Raw genomic sequence first — 19,198 nt, 5'->3', positions numbered from 1 at the left:
ACGAAAAATAATAAAGCCTCGGAAGAAAATGTTGCAGTCTTTGTGCGGCCATCCATTCTGTCATACCAATGATAGAAATCTCGTATTGGCCAAAGCAGTAATCAAAAGTAACATAGATCCTAGACTTTTATGTGATGCATATTCACCATTAGAAGAAATTATGGCCGATTGTGCAGAACCAAACCCTATGATTGTATCTTCAAGACGTCGGCCACAGCCATTCCACCAATCACATACCAGAGAGTATACTGCACACAATGCCATAGTAAGTAACAACAATAAGACTCCAATAGGACGATTGGTACAAGCGTCCAGCTCGGGTTCAATTCCTCCTTTTGTTCATGGTGCACAAGAACAGGACGGAAACATGCAGCGACCGCCTAACCATCCAAGAAACAGTACCATTTTTGAAAGAAATGCATTAGATGCTACCTTTAATGAGTTTCGCAACCTTGATGCCAAAGAGCTGGCCATGACAGAATTATTTTATACAGGTGGGTGTAACATTTATTCAAATATTAGAAACCTATATTGCCTGCGAACTTTCAACCGATTAGTTGTACCACTAGCAATATGGAAATAGCGCCCTGAATATAGGTTTCTATGCATTTCTGTTATATTCAGTCATATTTATTGGTTACTTTACAGTTTAAATGAAATTGCATACACAATTTAGAATCTTAAAAGCCAATTTTTTTTGCAGTCAAATCGGATGAAGTACAATGTTCAGAGTACACAACTGAACATCGGAATTGGAGACCTGGCAAAGATCCCCTGTTAAAGCAAATGACAGAATCACCAGATGGCCTATTTCTGGAGACACATCTTGATGTAAGCACGCTGAATCAATATAAAGTAATCATATTGGTTATCCTTAAATTTGAGCTAGAAAGAACGCTGCATAACAGAAGACTAGAAGCTGAGATCATGTTTGAAGAAATCGCATTAATGACATGAATATATGATTTTGGTAACATCCAAATATGTTATTAAATGTGCAAGGGAATTATTAAATCTTGATTGTTTGTTATTTAAGCCGTTCTTTTTTAGTTTTTTGCAGTGGGTGAATCCAATAGTTTTCTTCCCATTTCCTATTGTATATGCTTCATTTTGATTCAAATATATATCACTGAAAGTATGACTGGACGAAATGAATTGTTCTACCAAAGGACTGCTTCATTTTTATTTTGTTGTTGTTTTTGGTTTTTAGTTTGCCAGTCTGACTTGTGGAGATTCAGTTTGTTATTTAATTTCCTTTTTTTCCAACATTTTGGATACTGTATACCTTTGATGTAGGAGATAGTTCCAATGTTCAATGTTACATTGTATAGCCTATATCTGAATATCCAACTTCTTGTTTTATTTATTTTAAGGTATACGTTTAGTAAAATTAATTAGGCATTTGTTGTTTCATGAAAGATATTGTACAACCATATAAATATTCCCCATGTCAGTAACTATAGCAATCCCTAGATATACACTGTGGAGTTACATCATCTGTCAGTCCGAATTGCATATATGGTGATTGACTCTTTAGGTTTAAATTTTCAAAAGTATTGCATGAGACACATGAGTGGATTTTAACTGCAGTGCATAATGTCCTTGCTTCTTAATTGGATCATAGATTTTGGAACAGTAAGGAATACATTCAAGTATATATCCAAAATTCACTAATTACAGTGCTTTCAGACTCTTTTTATATTTAATTAAATACAAGACAGTATTGATGCATTGAGTCTTAAAGGTGATAATTTAAGAACATAGGTTTAAATAAATGAAGAGTCAGTATCTTTCTAAAACGGGACTATATTTGCAAAAGTTATTCTAATATTTTAATAGGAAAGCCCTAAACAATCCAATGTTCTTTGCTTCTTTTTCTACTTGAACAGTGGTAAATATTTCTAATCAGCAAACATACACTTCACTGCATGTGCTTCATTGATGAAACATTGTCAAAAACATTGTAACTAGATGTGCTACTTCTACATTTACGTCACATTGCTTCTCTGTTTGACACGTCTACCTTTATGTTACAAATGTTTGTCCTGTTTATCATCAGATTTACTGAACGATATTGATTTTTCTGTAATATTAAAAGACGAATCGAAAGTTACTCCACTTAAATTGCTAACCAAAAATATTTTGAAAATCCACAGATCATATTATTGAAACTCTGAAGCTTGACATTTAATTTGGATAACTTGGGCAGATGCAGGAGCCGTAGTTACTATCCCGCAATTATATGTTTATAGCTTAGTTGTAACTATTAAGAGGATCTGTTTCATGGCACAAACCATTGGGTTTCATTAGGTTTGCCAGGTGGCACCAGTGTGTAGAGTCTATTTAAAAACGTGGTAAAACGTTTTCCAAACATTTGGTCATTTCTTACGGAAGCTTGAATCTTGACATGATTCCTTGGGTCTTTCTTAGCTTGTCTGGATTCTTTAATTTTTCAGCACAAGATTTCAGGGGTGAATGAAATGCTCTCTCTCAGACAAACACATGTTTGGTGTCACTTTGCACACAAGATTAATCTAAGAACTAATTGTCAGACATGTATCCAAAATGCTATTATCAACCTCAACTAACTGAAACTGATCAAAGCTGCTTACGGTATTCTCCATTATCTCCAGCGCAAGCGTAATTTCATATATGTCTGCATTCCTTAAATTATACAGAATCAAAGAGTAAACAGTTGTGACAAATGCCTGATCAGCCATGGAAGGATACATTAAATGAGTATGCATATATAATGTTTGTGCCTATTACAAATTTGCATTCTTTTGATTTCTATATTAAGACTGTTACATTCTTTTAACAAAAACTATGTTGTGTCTTCAGGCTCATATCAGATCAAGTAAGAAGATATCACCAAGAAAGCGATTCTCAGGTCCGTCCACCAATGGTTAGTTACATTTCGTGGACGTATGATATTGAATACTCACAAAAATAATAGTTTTAAGACCCCTAGAATAAAGTAAATCCTGATTCAGTATCTTTTAGCGACGTTTCGTTAGTCTGTAAGATGACACTGCATCAGTCTATATTAAGTATTATAATAACATCTAAAACGTATACAGACACTATTCCTACATTTCGTATTCTTCAGTCCATATATTTGCCTGCATGTTTACCTAATTTTATATTTACCTATATGCATTGCTATATACCCAACTACTTCCACAGATGCCTGTTTATATATCTTTATATTTACCTGTTTAACTAATATATGAATGCGTTTGTATAGGTTTTTATATTATGAAAATTATCTAAGTAATATACTATTGTATACGTGCGTATGCAGTTGTGCAATAATTCCAATGAATATTAACGAGAATAAAGAAACAGTTTTCTGATGGTATACAGATATGCCGCAATAAAAGAATACTTTGCGTATTTGTCCTTTCACTAATATTTATTTCTTGCTTTTACTGTTTGGGGTAGGGGAGGTAAGGCACTTTGAGCATATTTTGGCAACATACGAAAGCCAGTCGAACAATTTCCAAAAAGATGATAGAAACATTGTATGAAACTAAACATGGCTCCTGCATAATTCTAAATTATTCTTTGATGAACTGCGGTCTGCATACTAAATTGCCTGAACATATATTCATGAGCATAATAATAAAGATATCTTACTATCCTGCAACATGTATTCTCTGCCAGCAACCTCCTTCTGACAAACATTAATGATATTTAGGCAAGAAAATAAGTGAATGGGCTAGCAGAACATTTTTTGCAGTTAACGAATACTTAATTTTTGTGATGAGGTGTAAGGACACAAGGGGTCTGACTCAACACAGCAAGTCTGACCTACGTGTTTATGACTAAACGCTGTTTCAATGTATATTCAATGAGATATTATTTGCACATTACTCCTTAGTAACTTTATTTCCAGGGAAAGAAACTGGTAAAACCTCTATCTCAATTTTTACATCGAATGTCAGAGGTTCACCATATCAGCCCCACCCTCTGCGCCTCTTAACCTTCACAAAGTGGCCGCCATCTATTGCACAAAAACCGGAACAACTTGCTCAGGCAGGGTTTTATTATACCGGTAAATCATATTTATGTAATTATTCAGGTAATGTTGCACTTTACATGTGTCCCTCAATTATCTATTTTTAAATCTAAACTGGCTAAATATGAAGGATCTAATACGATTGATAACGATTTTCTCTGGAAAATACTACGAACTAAATAAACAGACATCGACATTACCACATATTTGTGAATTATATAGTTAAACAGAGCACTCGAACTTATAGCATGATGATGAACGCACATGTACTGCATACATTTGAGTTGCATATATACAGTTCATTCAAAGAAACTATAGTAACAAAACTCACAGTAACGCATGATATGGTGTGTACTGTGTTTTGTAATTTGTACATCCAACCTGCTGTTAACCTTAGTCTACGTATATCGTAGAAACGTCGTGGATCTATGGACGAAATGTCAATACATTTTTATTTCCACAGGTCTCCAAGATGTTGTGAGATGTTTTGCTTGTGATGGAGGTCTCAAGAACTGGGATCCATCGGATGAGCCCTGGGTCGAACACGCACGTTGGTTCCCACAATGTCCTTTTGTGCAGAAGGTAAAAGGTACTGAATTCGTTGACCTTGTCAGAAGAAGGACAGGAAAGTTTGGCGAGGTACGCCTTTCCTTAAGATTTCATCGAAGATCAGTGCAGTGTAGTAGAACAATTTACAACCTTTAACATTCTGACATTAATCTAAGGATTTACGTATTATGATTTTTAGTGCTGAAAGTTTTTGCACGAAAGTAAATTATGTAACAGCATTAAATTAATTGCATGCCTTTCAGTGTTTGTTAATGATGTTTGTAAATAAAGTAAAATCTTCATATAGAGCTCTCCATAGAAATATATGAATCAGTTAGTTAACAGGTATGCGTAGTATCATTCCACACTCATCGAGAAAATATTAAACATAACGTTTGCAAATTCTATAATACATATCAATATATTTGCATGATGTTTGAATCACTCACATTTAGAATAACACAAATTACAAATTGAAAGTATTTGGTAAACTCGTTAAATAGATGCAGTTAGAATGGCTTTATAAAATTGTACCATCTCGTTCTTTTTCTTTCAACATATTTGTCACTTTTTAAAGTATGCACCTCACTGATCAGGTGTTCCTTTAAGGTATTCTTCATCCCTACGGTAAATATCTTAAATGCAACCGAGACCTTGCTATGTAAATAAAATCAGTGATCAACGAGTCGGTTCTATAGGTTTACACTTGTATGTGAAAAGTAACTATTTCATCAGCTTTATCTTCACGTTCTGGCAAATGTGCACTAATAAAAGCACATGTAACACAACGCTCCAATAGTATCACACCTACGAATAAAATATTTATTTCACTATCCAAGGGTAAGGTGACTGATTATTTTTTATCTCTCAAACGTCTTGCAACGACAAAAATTCGTTAAATGTTTGTGAATTGGACGATTTTAAATGCATACCTGTCTATTTAAGCATACTAGTGGCTACTTGACAAGATATTTAAATTAATTGTACATGATTTGATTATTGTACATACGATATGCCTCGCATGAACAAATATTAGACTGAGTTCACTTTTTGTGGTTTTCTTCTTGCGTTTTCCCTACATGGCCAATAATCTACAACCTAAACATCGCTGATTTTTTAGTAAAAGTATTTGAAAAAGTAAAACATCAATAAAATAAATAAGAGCGCTTTTCAATATTGGAAAACTCTGTATGAGGTTAGACATGTTTGGAAACAGATTAAGTAATTTGACAATCTTAAAGAACCAAATTATGTGATGTAGTTTCGTAACGATTATAAAATACATAACACGTCATTCAATACAGCATTTCGTATGTTTATATTTAATTTACACAGGATGTTTTTCACCAGACTGTTGCAAAGACTGTTCTTTCATTAAATAATGAATTCTCAGCATAAAGATCTGACTGAGGACCAGTATCTTAGTCATGTCGTCTGCGAGACACTTTTATAATCCCTGGATAAAACATTAAAGTTAGATATATGAGAGAAATAACTTTGTTGATTGAAGAATTTGAACTAAAGTCGTTTTTGGGTAGTATCTACATTAAGCGCTTCAATCTGAATTAAGTCTAGTTTACTAAACTTGATATAAAATGAAGGAAGCGTCATAAGTTAACATCGCAAAAATTACAAATAATAACGGAATCATTGCAAAGTCTAGAAAATCTGACAGGCAATTTTTTAGCATTCCGAATTCTTGAAAGTTCTATAAAGAGAAAGTTCCCAAATATTCCTAAGATGACCTTTTCTCGTCATGCAAAAACTGGGTGTTTATTTATTTCGTATGATTCTTTATTCTTTTCAGTACAATTAAATATAATGGGGCAACATCATTGAAATTAATCATCCATTGCACTGGTTTTGAATACATGTGTCTATACCTAAATCTTTATTCACTTTCTAATTTTTTATGAGTCATTCAATCATGCTTTATTTCAAAGTGACTCCTTCCTTACTAATTGTCATTATACCTACAGCACACGCTTTTTCTTATCATGTCTTCGGTAGACTTTAAAGTAAATTTCGTTATTTTCGGAATATTTCATTCTGAGTATCAATCTCAGAGAACCGGCATTGCAGCTCTGGTATTTTCACAATCACTTCAACAATTTATTTACTTCAGCAATTTATTTAAACACTAGCTGCATCAACTAGTATGCCTTATCTGGATAAATCATACTTACTAAGATCTGTAAAGCATATATATTAAGATCTGTATTAGTGGAACTTCTTCATTCTGTCTTGTTTCCACTGACGTGTCTATCAGGTAGTTTTATTTCCAGAGATATTTTTATCGTGATAAACAAACTATGTGCACAGTTTTTGAAGACAAACTGAAAATACAGGACGTGTATTGTCTTTGATTTAGGAAGAAGATAATGTGAAGCAACCTCCATATTTTCAGCCTCTATATTTGGAGACGTCTAGGCTAGTAACAAAGTCAGGTGAGAATTGTATCTAAGTACGTCACGGCACGTTGATATTTTCAGAGTATGCATTAAATATTAAATTGCCTTTAAGCTGAACATGTTTAGAAGTTTGAAGATTTATAATAAATGATGGGCATAAATCTTACATCAAAAAGTCAGACTGTACGCGGTTTTAAATTATCATATATAATCAAATACCTATGGATACATTAGTTTTCACAGTTTGTTACAGGTAACAGATTGTTCAAATTTTATGGGACAAATTACCAAATATTGTGTGAAGCTCAATCAAAGCTTAGAGTTCAACGCTGCCAAAATGTTGTAACATTGCACTATAGGTGCGGCAACGTTGTTATATATTACGTTGCATGAAAGTGGGGTTCTATTTTAATAATGCGGAATGTTGCTACAACATTATCGTATAAAGTTATTATTTAACATTTGTACAACCTTTTGCAAAGGTTAATAATCTAATGCAATTGAAGAAGGAAAGCTACTTTGTGTTTGTGAAGTACATATACCCCACTTCTAGTAAGAGTGTCCAACCCACAATTAAGCGCTTAACGAATATAGCAAAACAACGATACCATAACTCCTCAAAGATGTAATCCAAAAGATTCAACACCTAATACACTTTTTAAAATGTTTTTAGAGCCTGTTCATTCACTCTACCGCTCTTACATTCTTGCGTTGTGTCTCTTTCTATGTACTTATAAGGATAGGAACAGAGACATGAACGATATAACCAGTTTAATATCCAGTCCCACCTACTCCAACCCCACCCTCTCTTTTGTTTGGTCATTCATCATTTAAAATTCTTCACCCCCAATTGATCCAGTTCCCCCTCCTTTCGTTCTCTCTATATATCTTTCTCTCTCGCTCGCTCGCATTCTCTTTCTATCTCTCTCTCTCAATCTCTCTCTCTGGATCATAGTCTCAAGCCACGGGTGAAATTCCGTGACAAAGGAGCGTAGAGGATCTTTGCACATTTCATGCAACAATATATATGGACCTATGTTAGTTAAACATGCAGACATACCGAGAAATAGAGAGAGACTTTATAATTAATTTATGGCCAGTGATAATTGAAAGTAAAGAATAATAAGAATGATAATGAATTAGATCAACTGTAAACTTTATATTTTTAAGCACCCATCAATTATTCGTCATTTTTCTATTTCCTAATCGTTCCTATTTACGCGCATGTGATCGAATGTCTTTGCTTTTACTGATTCGGACACTAGCCATGCAATGTTTGTAGTGTCACTCATTCTTATTTCAACCAACCGTTTATGCGTAAATATGTTTTATTTATTTAGTTAACATGAATGTAACTAAAATCGAACAAAAAGAAACATATTAACAGTTTCTAGAAGGATATTGAATAGCTACAATAAATAAAGAACTACATGTTGTAGCTGTCACACAGGGGTGATATGGGGATAGTTCGCTTCCTTAGTCAATACAGAGTTTTCGAAACTCAGCCTTTAACACCGTTTGGAATAAAGGCATGTGTATTTGTATACGATATAAATTAAATTATGTATATTATACACGTTGCATCTTTGATATACCACTAGTTGTATTAACGTTTTTCTTAAAAGGAAAGTCGTCTTACATAATGCACAGATAACTGTATAATTAAGTATATATTTGGCTTGAAGAATTTAGATGAGCGAGTCAGGTAGATACGGATGCTGCACAAATTGTCATTCAGACAGGATATTTTGGACCGTGGTTGCCATTGCAATTGATGCTTAATAAGTAAATAAGAATAGTAATTATTTGTAGTTTCTTCTTATTAGATGAGTCTTTTTAAGGTTCTTTAATCATCAGTTAACTGTAAAATATCTGATCCGCCTAGCAATCTCTGCAACAAAGGTAATGTTAACACAAAGCTATATGTTCTTAAAGATGAATAACATAACTTGCATCATAATTTGCAACAGTTGGCTAAATACTAAACAGCACCTACAATTAAAAGCCATTCTGATCAATCTGCCTAAGTCAGGAATCTTCATTCACATAACATTCTCAATCAAGACAAATCAAGACAACGCCCAAGGTGAGAGAGACAAAATAAAACAAATTTTATTTTTTGGATTTGTGAATAGTTACTTCAAACTTTCACACATATTCTATCCGACTTGATCCATGTCAATCCAGCTTTTCAGACTGTATTGTACTTTACTCTGGTTATGACCATCAGTGAACACTGTACAACAATAGTAATGACTAAAAGTAATTTATACTGATAGAACATGTTTGGCAGTGAAACTAGTTGATGTTATGGTTTTATTTCATCACTGAAATTTTAAATAAACATCATGTGCACACGTGTGCTGGAAATGATATCTAAATATATCGGTAAAAATGGCAAATTATATGAGGTTGTTCATCCGGTAAGAGGACGCATACAGCCCAGGATCTCATGGAAGTTATGCCGGATAAAGAAGACAGAAGAGTACCTCTGCCAGCAGAGAACGATTCAAAATTATTTCGAATTCCAACCCAGAACTTCAAATCTATACCATCTGTAAATGAGGTCACTGTAATTTATTTAAGAGAAATTCCAGGGTCAAATGTTAACATATTTTAGTATATCTGTATATTTATATGATACAAAATGATATGTTTCAGACATATCAAGATCCAGCGCATGTACCGTTTTTGCTTCAATATAATATATCTAACATATTATGCTATCTTCAGTATTAAACTTAACAACTCAATTAAAATTAAATTCAGTGTAATAGGAAAATGCTGTCACAATGGTCACGGTCACAGCTTTGAATCGCAAAATATGGGTTGAATTGAATCATATGAACATAAACTCTAACGGTTATTTCTGATTTGAAAATAGCGTCCTGGATGGTATTGAAATTTTCAACTTCTAAATTTATCACGCCACTACAGGAACTCTGTTTTACACAAATGCAACCTTTCTGTATTAAGGATACAACAAATGTATACCGAAAACTTCAGATCAGGTCCATAAATGATAATCTCTTGTTTTTCAGATTAGCAGTCATTTAAAAAACATAATGCCTGTCCTATTCAATATTGTCTTGTCATATTTTGATCGTTATTAACCGATATTATATCGTCGCATTAATCGCATCATTAACCATTTAATTTGATTACGTTACTGTTAATGTGACATCGAAATGTAAATGTGTATAGATGAATTTGCTTAATTATCCACGGATATTGGGAGAGAGAAAATGTGTTTTATTCAATTTTGTAAAAATCATGTCCCTTCTTGGTTTGCACTTACTAGTATGCATAAACTAATACATGACTTTATACCTCGCCTGGTATTTCTTTAATTCTTTTTTTCCGTTTTTTCATTCATTAAGTATCGGTAAACGCAGATGTTTCATATCATAAAATCAAGTTGATTCTACCAAAAGGAGCCTTATATCACATTTATGGCTTTGTCTCAATAATACTGCATTTGTTTAATGTTCACTCTGTCTGAATATCAGAATTACATCAATCTTTTAAAGCTTAGTAATCATTAAAACTTGCTTGAGAAAGTTATTCATTAAAAAAAGCATATTTCTTGGATATTAGTGTGACTTTTGAGCTTTATATTTGATGTTTATAAAATATGTTGTTCTTCTTTCAGACACATTTCAAAGAGAGAACGATGATCTGAAATCAATCGTCACGTGTATACAGTGCAAAGTTCGAGAGAGAAATGTACTCTTCCTGCGATGCACACACTGCTGTCTATGTCAGTTGTGCGCTGAGAAGCGCTCGCTATGTCCAATATGTTACAAGATCACAAAGCATAAGATAGAAACTCAACTGAATTAAAATCCAGGTCATATAAATATCAGTCATCATGGTATATGATGCAATTATAAGAAAAGAAATAGCTTACATTGGTACATATGTAAGTCTCTCTTTCAAAACAACGCCAATAGGACAGAGATGGAGGTGAAGGAGGAGCAAAAAGAAGGGAACCAACTTAGGGAGTGACAGGCAGCGATGAGTCAACTTTGACAATAATGGCAAAACAGAATGGAAACCCATCGTGAGGTAATAGACCTTTCTTGCAAAACGCTACCTGAAAATGAAATATATTTTCTTCAGAAACGAATAAAATTTGGACCTACACCTAAGGAAATATAACAGACCAACGTGCAGACATAAAACCATTCAGTCGTAGCTGTAACTCACCGAAATAGGTTACGCAAGTGTGGATGAAGAACAGAAAGAACATCCCTTGGTTAGAAATAGAACTGATGGAATTCACCCAAAAATACAAACAAAGTATTAGAAGATGTAAGTCGAATCTGAACAGAACGTTCACTAGATAATATCCACAAGCAAAAGGTAAAATATGACAGGGTATATTTTATGTCTGTATTAGACATCACATCAATTATTATTAAAGAAGCTGACAATGGCGGAGCTGTTATGCTTATAGATAGAGTTATTTTACAAAGACAAAACATACGAAATCCTAAATGATCAGCAATTCTGTCTATGAAACATGTGGACAACCTAATATTGGCATGCAAAGACTAATAAACCGTGCAATTTAAATCATGGAACGACGAACTTTGTAGAGAAACAAATCGTTATTTAACGAATGACAGAAGAAACTACTGAACAAAAATCTGAATATGTAAAATCTGAACAGGCCAAAAGAATTAAAGCTTAGACTTAATGTAGGAGGGCGTAATAGTTGCACACAAGGATTAAGTCATTTTCTTGCTATAATAATGAAACCACTTAGCAAAGACGTTTCTAGTTTCATGCGGGATTATGTTGATTTTCCAATCTAATACCAAACACCATGAAAAAGGAATAAATACTAGTGCATTGTGATATAGTACACCTTGGACTAACATGCCTCACGATCTTCAAATAGAAGCTCTGAATGTTTGGCTACAAATGAATTGAAAGGGTGGGGGATCCAAGACAGCCACCAGAGCAAATAGCTTGTGAAAAACTCAAGCATTGGTGTTTGTTCTGTAAGTTACAATTTTATGGAGTATCATGGTTGAAAATATGAATCAATGAATGTTTTTTCTATGGATGTATCTTCTCAGACGTTTTGTGGAATATACAGTTTAGAAGGACAACCGTATGTTTAAATTGTATTGGAGACCTCTTGGTATGACATGGCATCCTAATCTATTTCTGTTTTCTGCTGTAGATATTCACAAAATCAGCCTATTGGTAACCAAATACATTGATATTTGTTACAAAATGATTACATTAATTGCAACTCTAATATTAGCATTGCGTGTAATACTACGAGCACAGTTATACTACCCTCAATGCAAATTTGCAGAGACAAATAAAAGGAAGCTCGAATCCCCATCCATGTCAAACACTAACTCACAATCAAGTGCAACACAGGACCCAGTGGATTTAATCATTGGCAATGAGGAACACGGTTTTGTTAACCAAATCCATAGATACTTGCAAGAAACTGACGATAAAAGGAGATGCTACAAACGAAGATAAGAAGATGTCAAGTTACTGGTAACAAGAAGATTACGGTTGGTGGTGTCAGAAATTTTGGAAATATGTTGTATATAAGAGACACCAAATTAAAATTTAGAAACCACACAGTTAGCTAAATAAGTTACATTCAAAGGCATATATCAGAGAGACATACTTGCCAATCACATTACTCCCTGTCTGAGGTCAAAATAGTCCCTGTAAAGAGAGGAAGAAACTTGTACGAAAACATTGAATAATAATGTCTGAATAATGTAACCCAACTAAACACAGGTCTCTCGTTAACATGCTCTCCATGCACTCGAAGAAAATCTGCATGGCACTTTAATTAACGTAACTTTGCACAAACAAAAACAGGGAGAAGACATAGATTCGGGCTTTTTGATGACATTGATTCAGCGATTAATTAGAAAACATAAATCTCATATGTATGGTTAAAGGTATAGTTGGATATTTTTTCACCAGTCAAAATACACAAAGCACCAAGATGTGCGTAAATTAGTCCACACCGTCGTGTTGGTGGTAAAAAGGTTTGCATATATCATTTTGTTATTTGTGCATAGAACGTTTCCTAAGTATTATGAATGGTATGATATTTCTTAGGTATCAAAATGAATATAAAGAGTTACTTGTAACCAGATAGTATAAGAGGATGAGAATTCGTCTGGTAGTAAGAATTAATTATTAGATAACGTTTACATGTTGCTGCTATTCTTTTTGCTTTTCTTCATTTACTCATTTATTTAGGTATGGATAATGCTTAATTGTGTTCTTGCTACAAAGTTCTATCTTGCATCTTCTTATTTATGTGTAAAAAAGTAAAACATAATAATCCATAGATTAAGTAATTTAACAGCTACTCTTTGGTCAAGCTAAGGTCTTCATTAACCCAAACAATTTTGTCTGGTCTTGGTGCTTTAGCCTTAACTGGAAAATATGAGTAGTAACTCACCTGTAGCTGAATCATATTAGTATTGTTGAGTATTTGATTGCCATAATCTTACTCAGCCTATCATGCTGTGCTTCTTATGATAGTTAAGACAGCTTATATGTCAGAAACTCTGTATACAACTTTATGGATAAACTAATAATTACAGTGATAAGTTATTTGTGCCATTCATGCTGCTGGTTGGTTCGAGATGTTTGACATATAAAGTAATAAAACTTAACACCAAATTTTTATATATTGTCTCTAGTAGACAGCAGGTGAATATTTATCACTCATCTCACAATATCCTGGAAAGGAGATCATATTGACCTAGTTTTATTGCGAAATATTTTCATTCAGAGTTGCCTTCTTAGTGTAATTCCTAGGCTAAAAGGTGTCCTATATTGAGCATATACAATATCACCTCACTTCTAAGATGCATTCTTAGTGCATTTATTATAGCAAAAGGCGATGATGCGTTTAAATTTTAGCCAAGAAATAACTGTCACCAAATTTTTGTGCTAAATAAGAGGTCATAATGACCCAGTGTTCATGTGCGAGACGTACCCATTCTATCACAATACGCACACATAGTACACGTTTTTTGTAAATATGTTTAACATATAGGAGTTTGTTATATCTTTCTATATTGCATGTTTAATTTTTGTACATGATTGTACAGTGTAAGGGTCATTTTGTACACAACCTATTATATAGCTAAATTTTGTCGATGGATGCAGACATTAAGATAATATTTGCAATCATGTTTACTTGGATCTGAGTTCAGGACATTGTTTTTTTTTCCCTTAAAAAGTCCAGGTCTACTGATGTTTGTAATGTTCTTTACTAAAATATAAGGAAAAGACCTCGCGTAATATATAACTAAGAACTTTCTGGAAATGGAACTTTATGTCCCTCGTCCTGGTCTTCCTACTGTGTCTTAGGCGAAACTACTGTGAGGAAAGTATAACTTAAGGAATGCTGATATCGAAACAAAATCTCGAACGATGAATGGAGGTAACCGTATAATCATTAACCCGTCCTCAATTGCAACTTATACCACACTGAATGGTATTATTTACAAGATGGGACGAACATACGGATAATTACTTCGATGTAATGATAATACAAAGACTGTTTTAGAACAAATGAAAAGTATTAATAGTAAGAGAAAACCCAAATATTAGAAACAAATTGTCACTAGGACCAAATATAACTTCTTTAAAATTGTGGCCAATGTAACTAAAGTGGTAGGAGTAAATGCAAAATATGTTCTAATATAATATAATAGCACTAGATTAATTTTAAAGGGGTAGGATATTCAAAGTCAAACATGACATTTGATTTCAATTCAGCAATGTGGTTTATATATTGATATTAGCTTTGTATATTATAATAATATTTTACAATACTTAGGAATAAATGATGTTCAGATTTAACTTTATCTTCTTTTAGGTCATATTTTTAAACGACATATATCAACGCATTTGCTTTAATCGCAAGCTGTTCTCCTCGGTTTTAGTAGGTGTTCCTCACTCGATAAATGTATAATCACGTTTTTTAATTGATCAAATGCCTCCTTTTGATAATTAAAAAAGCATTTTATTTATGTATGATGATGACATAGCTGATCAAGCTGTTACTGGAAAGACTGAAAATACTGAGGGCAAGGTACATTCTGACATGTCTCTCATTTTGATAGCGAACTAACCATGAATTGCCTCCATGCAACAAAACTTTAACCAATTGGCAATACTCAAAAGAGTAACATCCGAACGTATATTTCTTTATAATGTTAAATGACAAGCTTGAACATTTACATTGTCAAAAATATTAATCTATCATGGAAATAGCTACTCAACACTGTAAGCATCATTCCTTTAACGCAACATCGTTTGGAAAAGAATAACCTTTTTTATTCCGAAATGAAGAATTACTTTCTTTTTATAAATGTTGCATTATACTGTTAATTGTGTCAATATTCGTTGACAATATTCATGTTGACTCTTACAACGCATTGTACGCCTGCAAACACAAAACTAGCTACATTTGATTCTCTCTTGGAGACAAGATATTTAACGTCCATAGAAAGCTAAGATGTTCACCTTGTGAACATAGATAAAATTGCAAATAATCTTTTTTCCCATATACGATATCGAAAATAACCTGGTATCAACAACACAAACATAACTTTAATTCTCAACTGTTTCTGATGTTAATTGAATTTGAACATTTTGGCAAATTTCCTTTAAAAATAATATTTGCATTTTGAATGAATTCAATTATAATTGTGCAAATACCCGGACTAACAAGAGTTCAATACGCCTGTATATGATTGTTGCTCAAGATGAGAGTTGAAGAGACTGAAAGTGAAGCCTTTATAAACAGATTAAGTTCTCATGTATCTCCACTTAACAATTTTTAAATTAGCAGGATTCCCATGACTCTCACATTATTTAGCATCTTATAACACATGGACTTGAAATTTGTTATTGATAGGCCTATTCAGTTTACATTGTTATAAACATTTACATGCCAAATGTAGTCCGTGCAACAGGTATAACTTCTGAAGCAGCCTTACCTCATTTCGAGACACAAAATGGTAATATACGTGTACAGCTATCAAAATTGAATTTAATATGGCGATAAATGAAACTAAGCAAAAATGTCTGAAGTGTGTGGATGTAAGGGCCTATGAATATTAATATTTTCATTCGACAAGAACATGTATAATGGTAAACGTTTAATTGACGCAAAATATTGGTGAGCTAGCAAAAGCATTGCACTCAATTATGCAGATATACCAACATAATAATTTATACAGTTATCATATAATAGTAATTATATGACTGTACTAAGTCTCTACTTTTTCATTTAACATTTATGTATATCATTTAAACGGTGAAAGAAGAAATTACAGGATTGGAGAAATTGTTTTATTCAGAATTGGTGGTGTGTGTGTGTGCTTTAATCATTGTCTTGTTCATGATTGGAGGTAGTGTATATGCTGGAGTAATAATAAGATATATCATGATAATGTATTGCGCAACCAAGGGGGTATAGTCATACAACAAAAATGAACTGACGGTCAGTGAAGTTGATGAATGTCCTGCCCAAGGAGGGGTGTCTAGATTAAACAGATAGAGGTTCCTTAACAAAGAAAGAAAACATTTTCCTTCATGATGAAACTGACTGAGCAATGCTGAGACATTAGAGCAATTCGGATACCCTTGCTTCGCACTTTGTGCTGACTTCAACTGCACACTGGATTGTAATGGTAGATCAGTAGATGCGCAATCTGAAAAAGCAGGCGGTTTTGATATATATTTATTACCCATATTCACTTGAAGTTTGCAAAAGAAAACAATACAAAACAAAATTTTAAAAACATTATAGTCCTATAGTTATATATGGAACTATTTTTATGATAATTGTTTCTTTATGGTCGCTCGGATAATTGATTAACGTTAAGGGCGTATTGCAAGAGATATTATTTTTCTGTTTGAATGATAGCATAATGCTCTGTGGAAGTGATTTTATGACACTAGTTTTAATGTCTGCCAGCCTGCCTCATAACGCAACTCGAGAAGAGATGGACTACATGATAATTATTTTGCAACCCAGGCAGAAAAAGGAATTATTTTAGGGAATGAGTGTATGATAATAGTATTTCTCTATTTCTTGGTTAACCCATTTCTGTTCTGGGGATTATATGATAATACCATATCTGGGTCGGTGTTATAACGTAATTATGTTAGGAATGCATATTGTGATTATATTTTCTCTGGATCTTCATGCCAACATATTTCTCTTCGGAAGTGTTTGCGTGATCATAGTGTTTTCTATATGTCTGACAACATATTTGTTGAGGAAATAAATCAGATCTAATATCAACTGTAGGCCTGTATGATAATACAATTTAATTTTAGTGGGACTGGATGATAATATTTTCTATAGGTAAGTCTAAAAGCAGGAGTCAGTGTCGAGTTGAATGCATAATACTATTATTTCTCTATGTCTAGTCATAACCATCTGTTAGGAATGAACTACACGATATTATTTGAGTTGGATCAGCATAATAGAATTATTGGAAGGGATTGTAGTCTTCTTTCTTAACATCTGTTTGGAAGTAATGGTATCAAATAATTTACAATGATTACTTTTGGTAACAATTCTGTTGGATCCTCGCTGTCTTAAAGTAATTGAATGATACTATGATGCGCATCTAAAAAATTAGAAAGACTGTCTTGTTCATTAGACGGTACATTTGTCTCTGTATCAGCAATGTTTTTCTAATTTAAACATTGGATTAGTTGGTGATTGTTCCTGGTTTTTTTCATTTGCATAGCTAGAAAATAAATGCTATCTGTATTCCCAGTACGACGATGTCAATAATCTACTTCACATAAATGTAACTAGACATTAGTGTGTGTTGGTAATTTTATAAACTAAATATTCTCATTGTTATGTTGTGTTTACTCTGTTTAATCCTCATTATTTCAGAGAAAACGCAAGAACGGTTACTGTAGGTTTTGGTGGATAGTTTGTTAGAGTTTCTTTTTTTAATGCAGATTTTAATTTCATTCTTGCACTCGCTGTCAGAATAAAAAATGAATTGCTTGTCCTTTCTAAGCGAATGTTATTGGTAACAATACTACAACGGTTAACTCCAAACCCATGAGGTAACATTATCCTATTTACAAGCACTGAATTTCTGTGATCCACAAAACCTGTTGCAGTAACAATACTACATATCATCCCCCAAAACCCATATAGTAACAATACCCTATCTCCAGGCAGTGATTTTGTAATCTCCAAAACCTATTGTACTAACATTACTACAACTGATGTAGTAACAATACTAAATAGCTCTCCTGCTATCCCCCAAGGCCATGTAATAACATTACTCTATTTACAAGCACTCATTTCACTATGTAACAGTTTTTGTTCCTGTGTAGTAAGTGTTATTTTGTAATTGCGTATGCCTAATAAGCATAGAAATTTACTATTATTCCCCACAAACATTGCTTATATGGCCAGGACAGTGATATTTTGAAATGTATCTATTTCCAATGAGAAAACGGGCGAATTTGTGTATTTTCGTTCACACAAAGTCGGAAAAAAAATGAATCAAAATTAACATGTATTTACACTAAAGTAAAACAAAAATGACCACAAACGAATTAGAAGCTAGTAGTTTTTCGAGATTTACGATTATATTGTAAATCACTTTCACGAATGTAGTCTCCCATGATGTTCTCGTTATTGCTGTCCGTACGCTCCCATGTTTTCCTTGAATTTATCAAGATTAGCATCAAGGATATGGACTTTGAGGGATATACTGCAGCCCATTATGACGTAGTTCTTCACTAGAGTATCAACCAGCGCCATCTAGTTTTCGACCTGGTGATTACCCAGGAAGCCCGAACCACTGCAATTAAGCTGTTCCAAGCCGCTTTCTCCTTAATATTGAGCTTCTTTGGGAATTCATTGCACTCCAGGATTTTCTTTATATATGCTGTCCGACGAAGACATCGGCTTTGACCTTTGCCTCAGACAGCTTAGGGAAGAAGCCTTGAAGCTACTTGAAGGCTACCGACTCCTTATCTAGAGCTCTGACAAATGATTTCATAAGGCCCAGTCTGATGTGCAGTTGTGACATCAGCACATTCCGAGGCTCCCACTTGACGTTGTTCCTTCCCATATAGAACTCGGTCCACTGTAGCAAGTCCCGCCTGTAGTAGTGCGCCTTGGTGTCCCTGCTATCCCAAAGGCAAAAGTAGC

General features: G+C 33.6%; 1 protein-coding gene across 1 annotated transcript; it reads left to right on the top strand.

The window, feature by feature from the left end:
* Window positions 1-699: 699 nt before the first annotated feature.
* LOC149786493 (baculoviral IAP repeat-containing protein 7-like) lies at window positions 700-12,524 on the top strand. The gene is made up of 6 exons (XM_089978213.1): window positions 700-831; window positions 2,842-2,905; window positions 3,899-4,057; window positions 4,485-4,660; window positions 6,942-7,017; window positions 10,634-12,524. Exons 1-6 carry the CDS (start codon window positions 787-789, stop codon window positions 10,822-10,824), a joined length of 711 nt encoding a protein of 236 aa, XP_089834339.1. The 5' UTR covers window positions 700-786; the 3' UTR covers window positions 10,825-12,524.
* The last annotated feature ends 6,674 nt before the right edge of the window (window positions 12,525-19,198 follow it).

The sequence above is a fragment of the Sinohyriopsis cumingii genome, chromosome 12 (genome assembly GCF_028554795.1).
Source record: "Sinohyriopsis cumingii isolate HCF-2022 chromosome 12, ASM2855479v2, whole genome shotgun sequence".
NCBI lineage: Eukaryota > Metazoa > Mollusca > Bivalvia > Unionida > Unionidae > Sinohyriopsis > Sinohyriopsis cumingii.
Note: the sequence above shows the minus strand (reverse complement) of the source record. Positions and strands in the feature narration are given on the sequence as shown.

What these genes read in the sequence shown, in the direction of transcription:
- LOC149786493 (XM_089978213.1), top strand. Translation starts at nt 787, where the DNA reads ATGACAGAATCACCAGATGGCCTATTTCTGGAGACACATCTTGAT. An exon ending in TTCTGGAGACACATCTTGAT is followed by an intron (nt 832 to 2,841) that starts GTAAGCACGCTG and finishes TTGTGTCTTCAG; the next exon opens with GCTCATATCAGATCAAGTAA. An exon ending in CTCAGGTCCGTCCACCAATG is followed by an intron (nt 2,906 to 3,898) that starts GTTAGTTACATT and finishes CTTTATTTCCAG; the next exon opens with GGAAAGAAACTGGTAAAACC.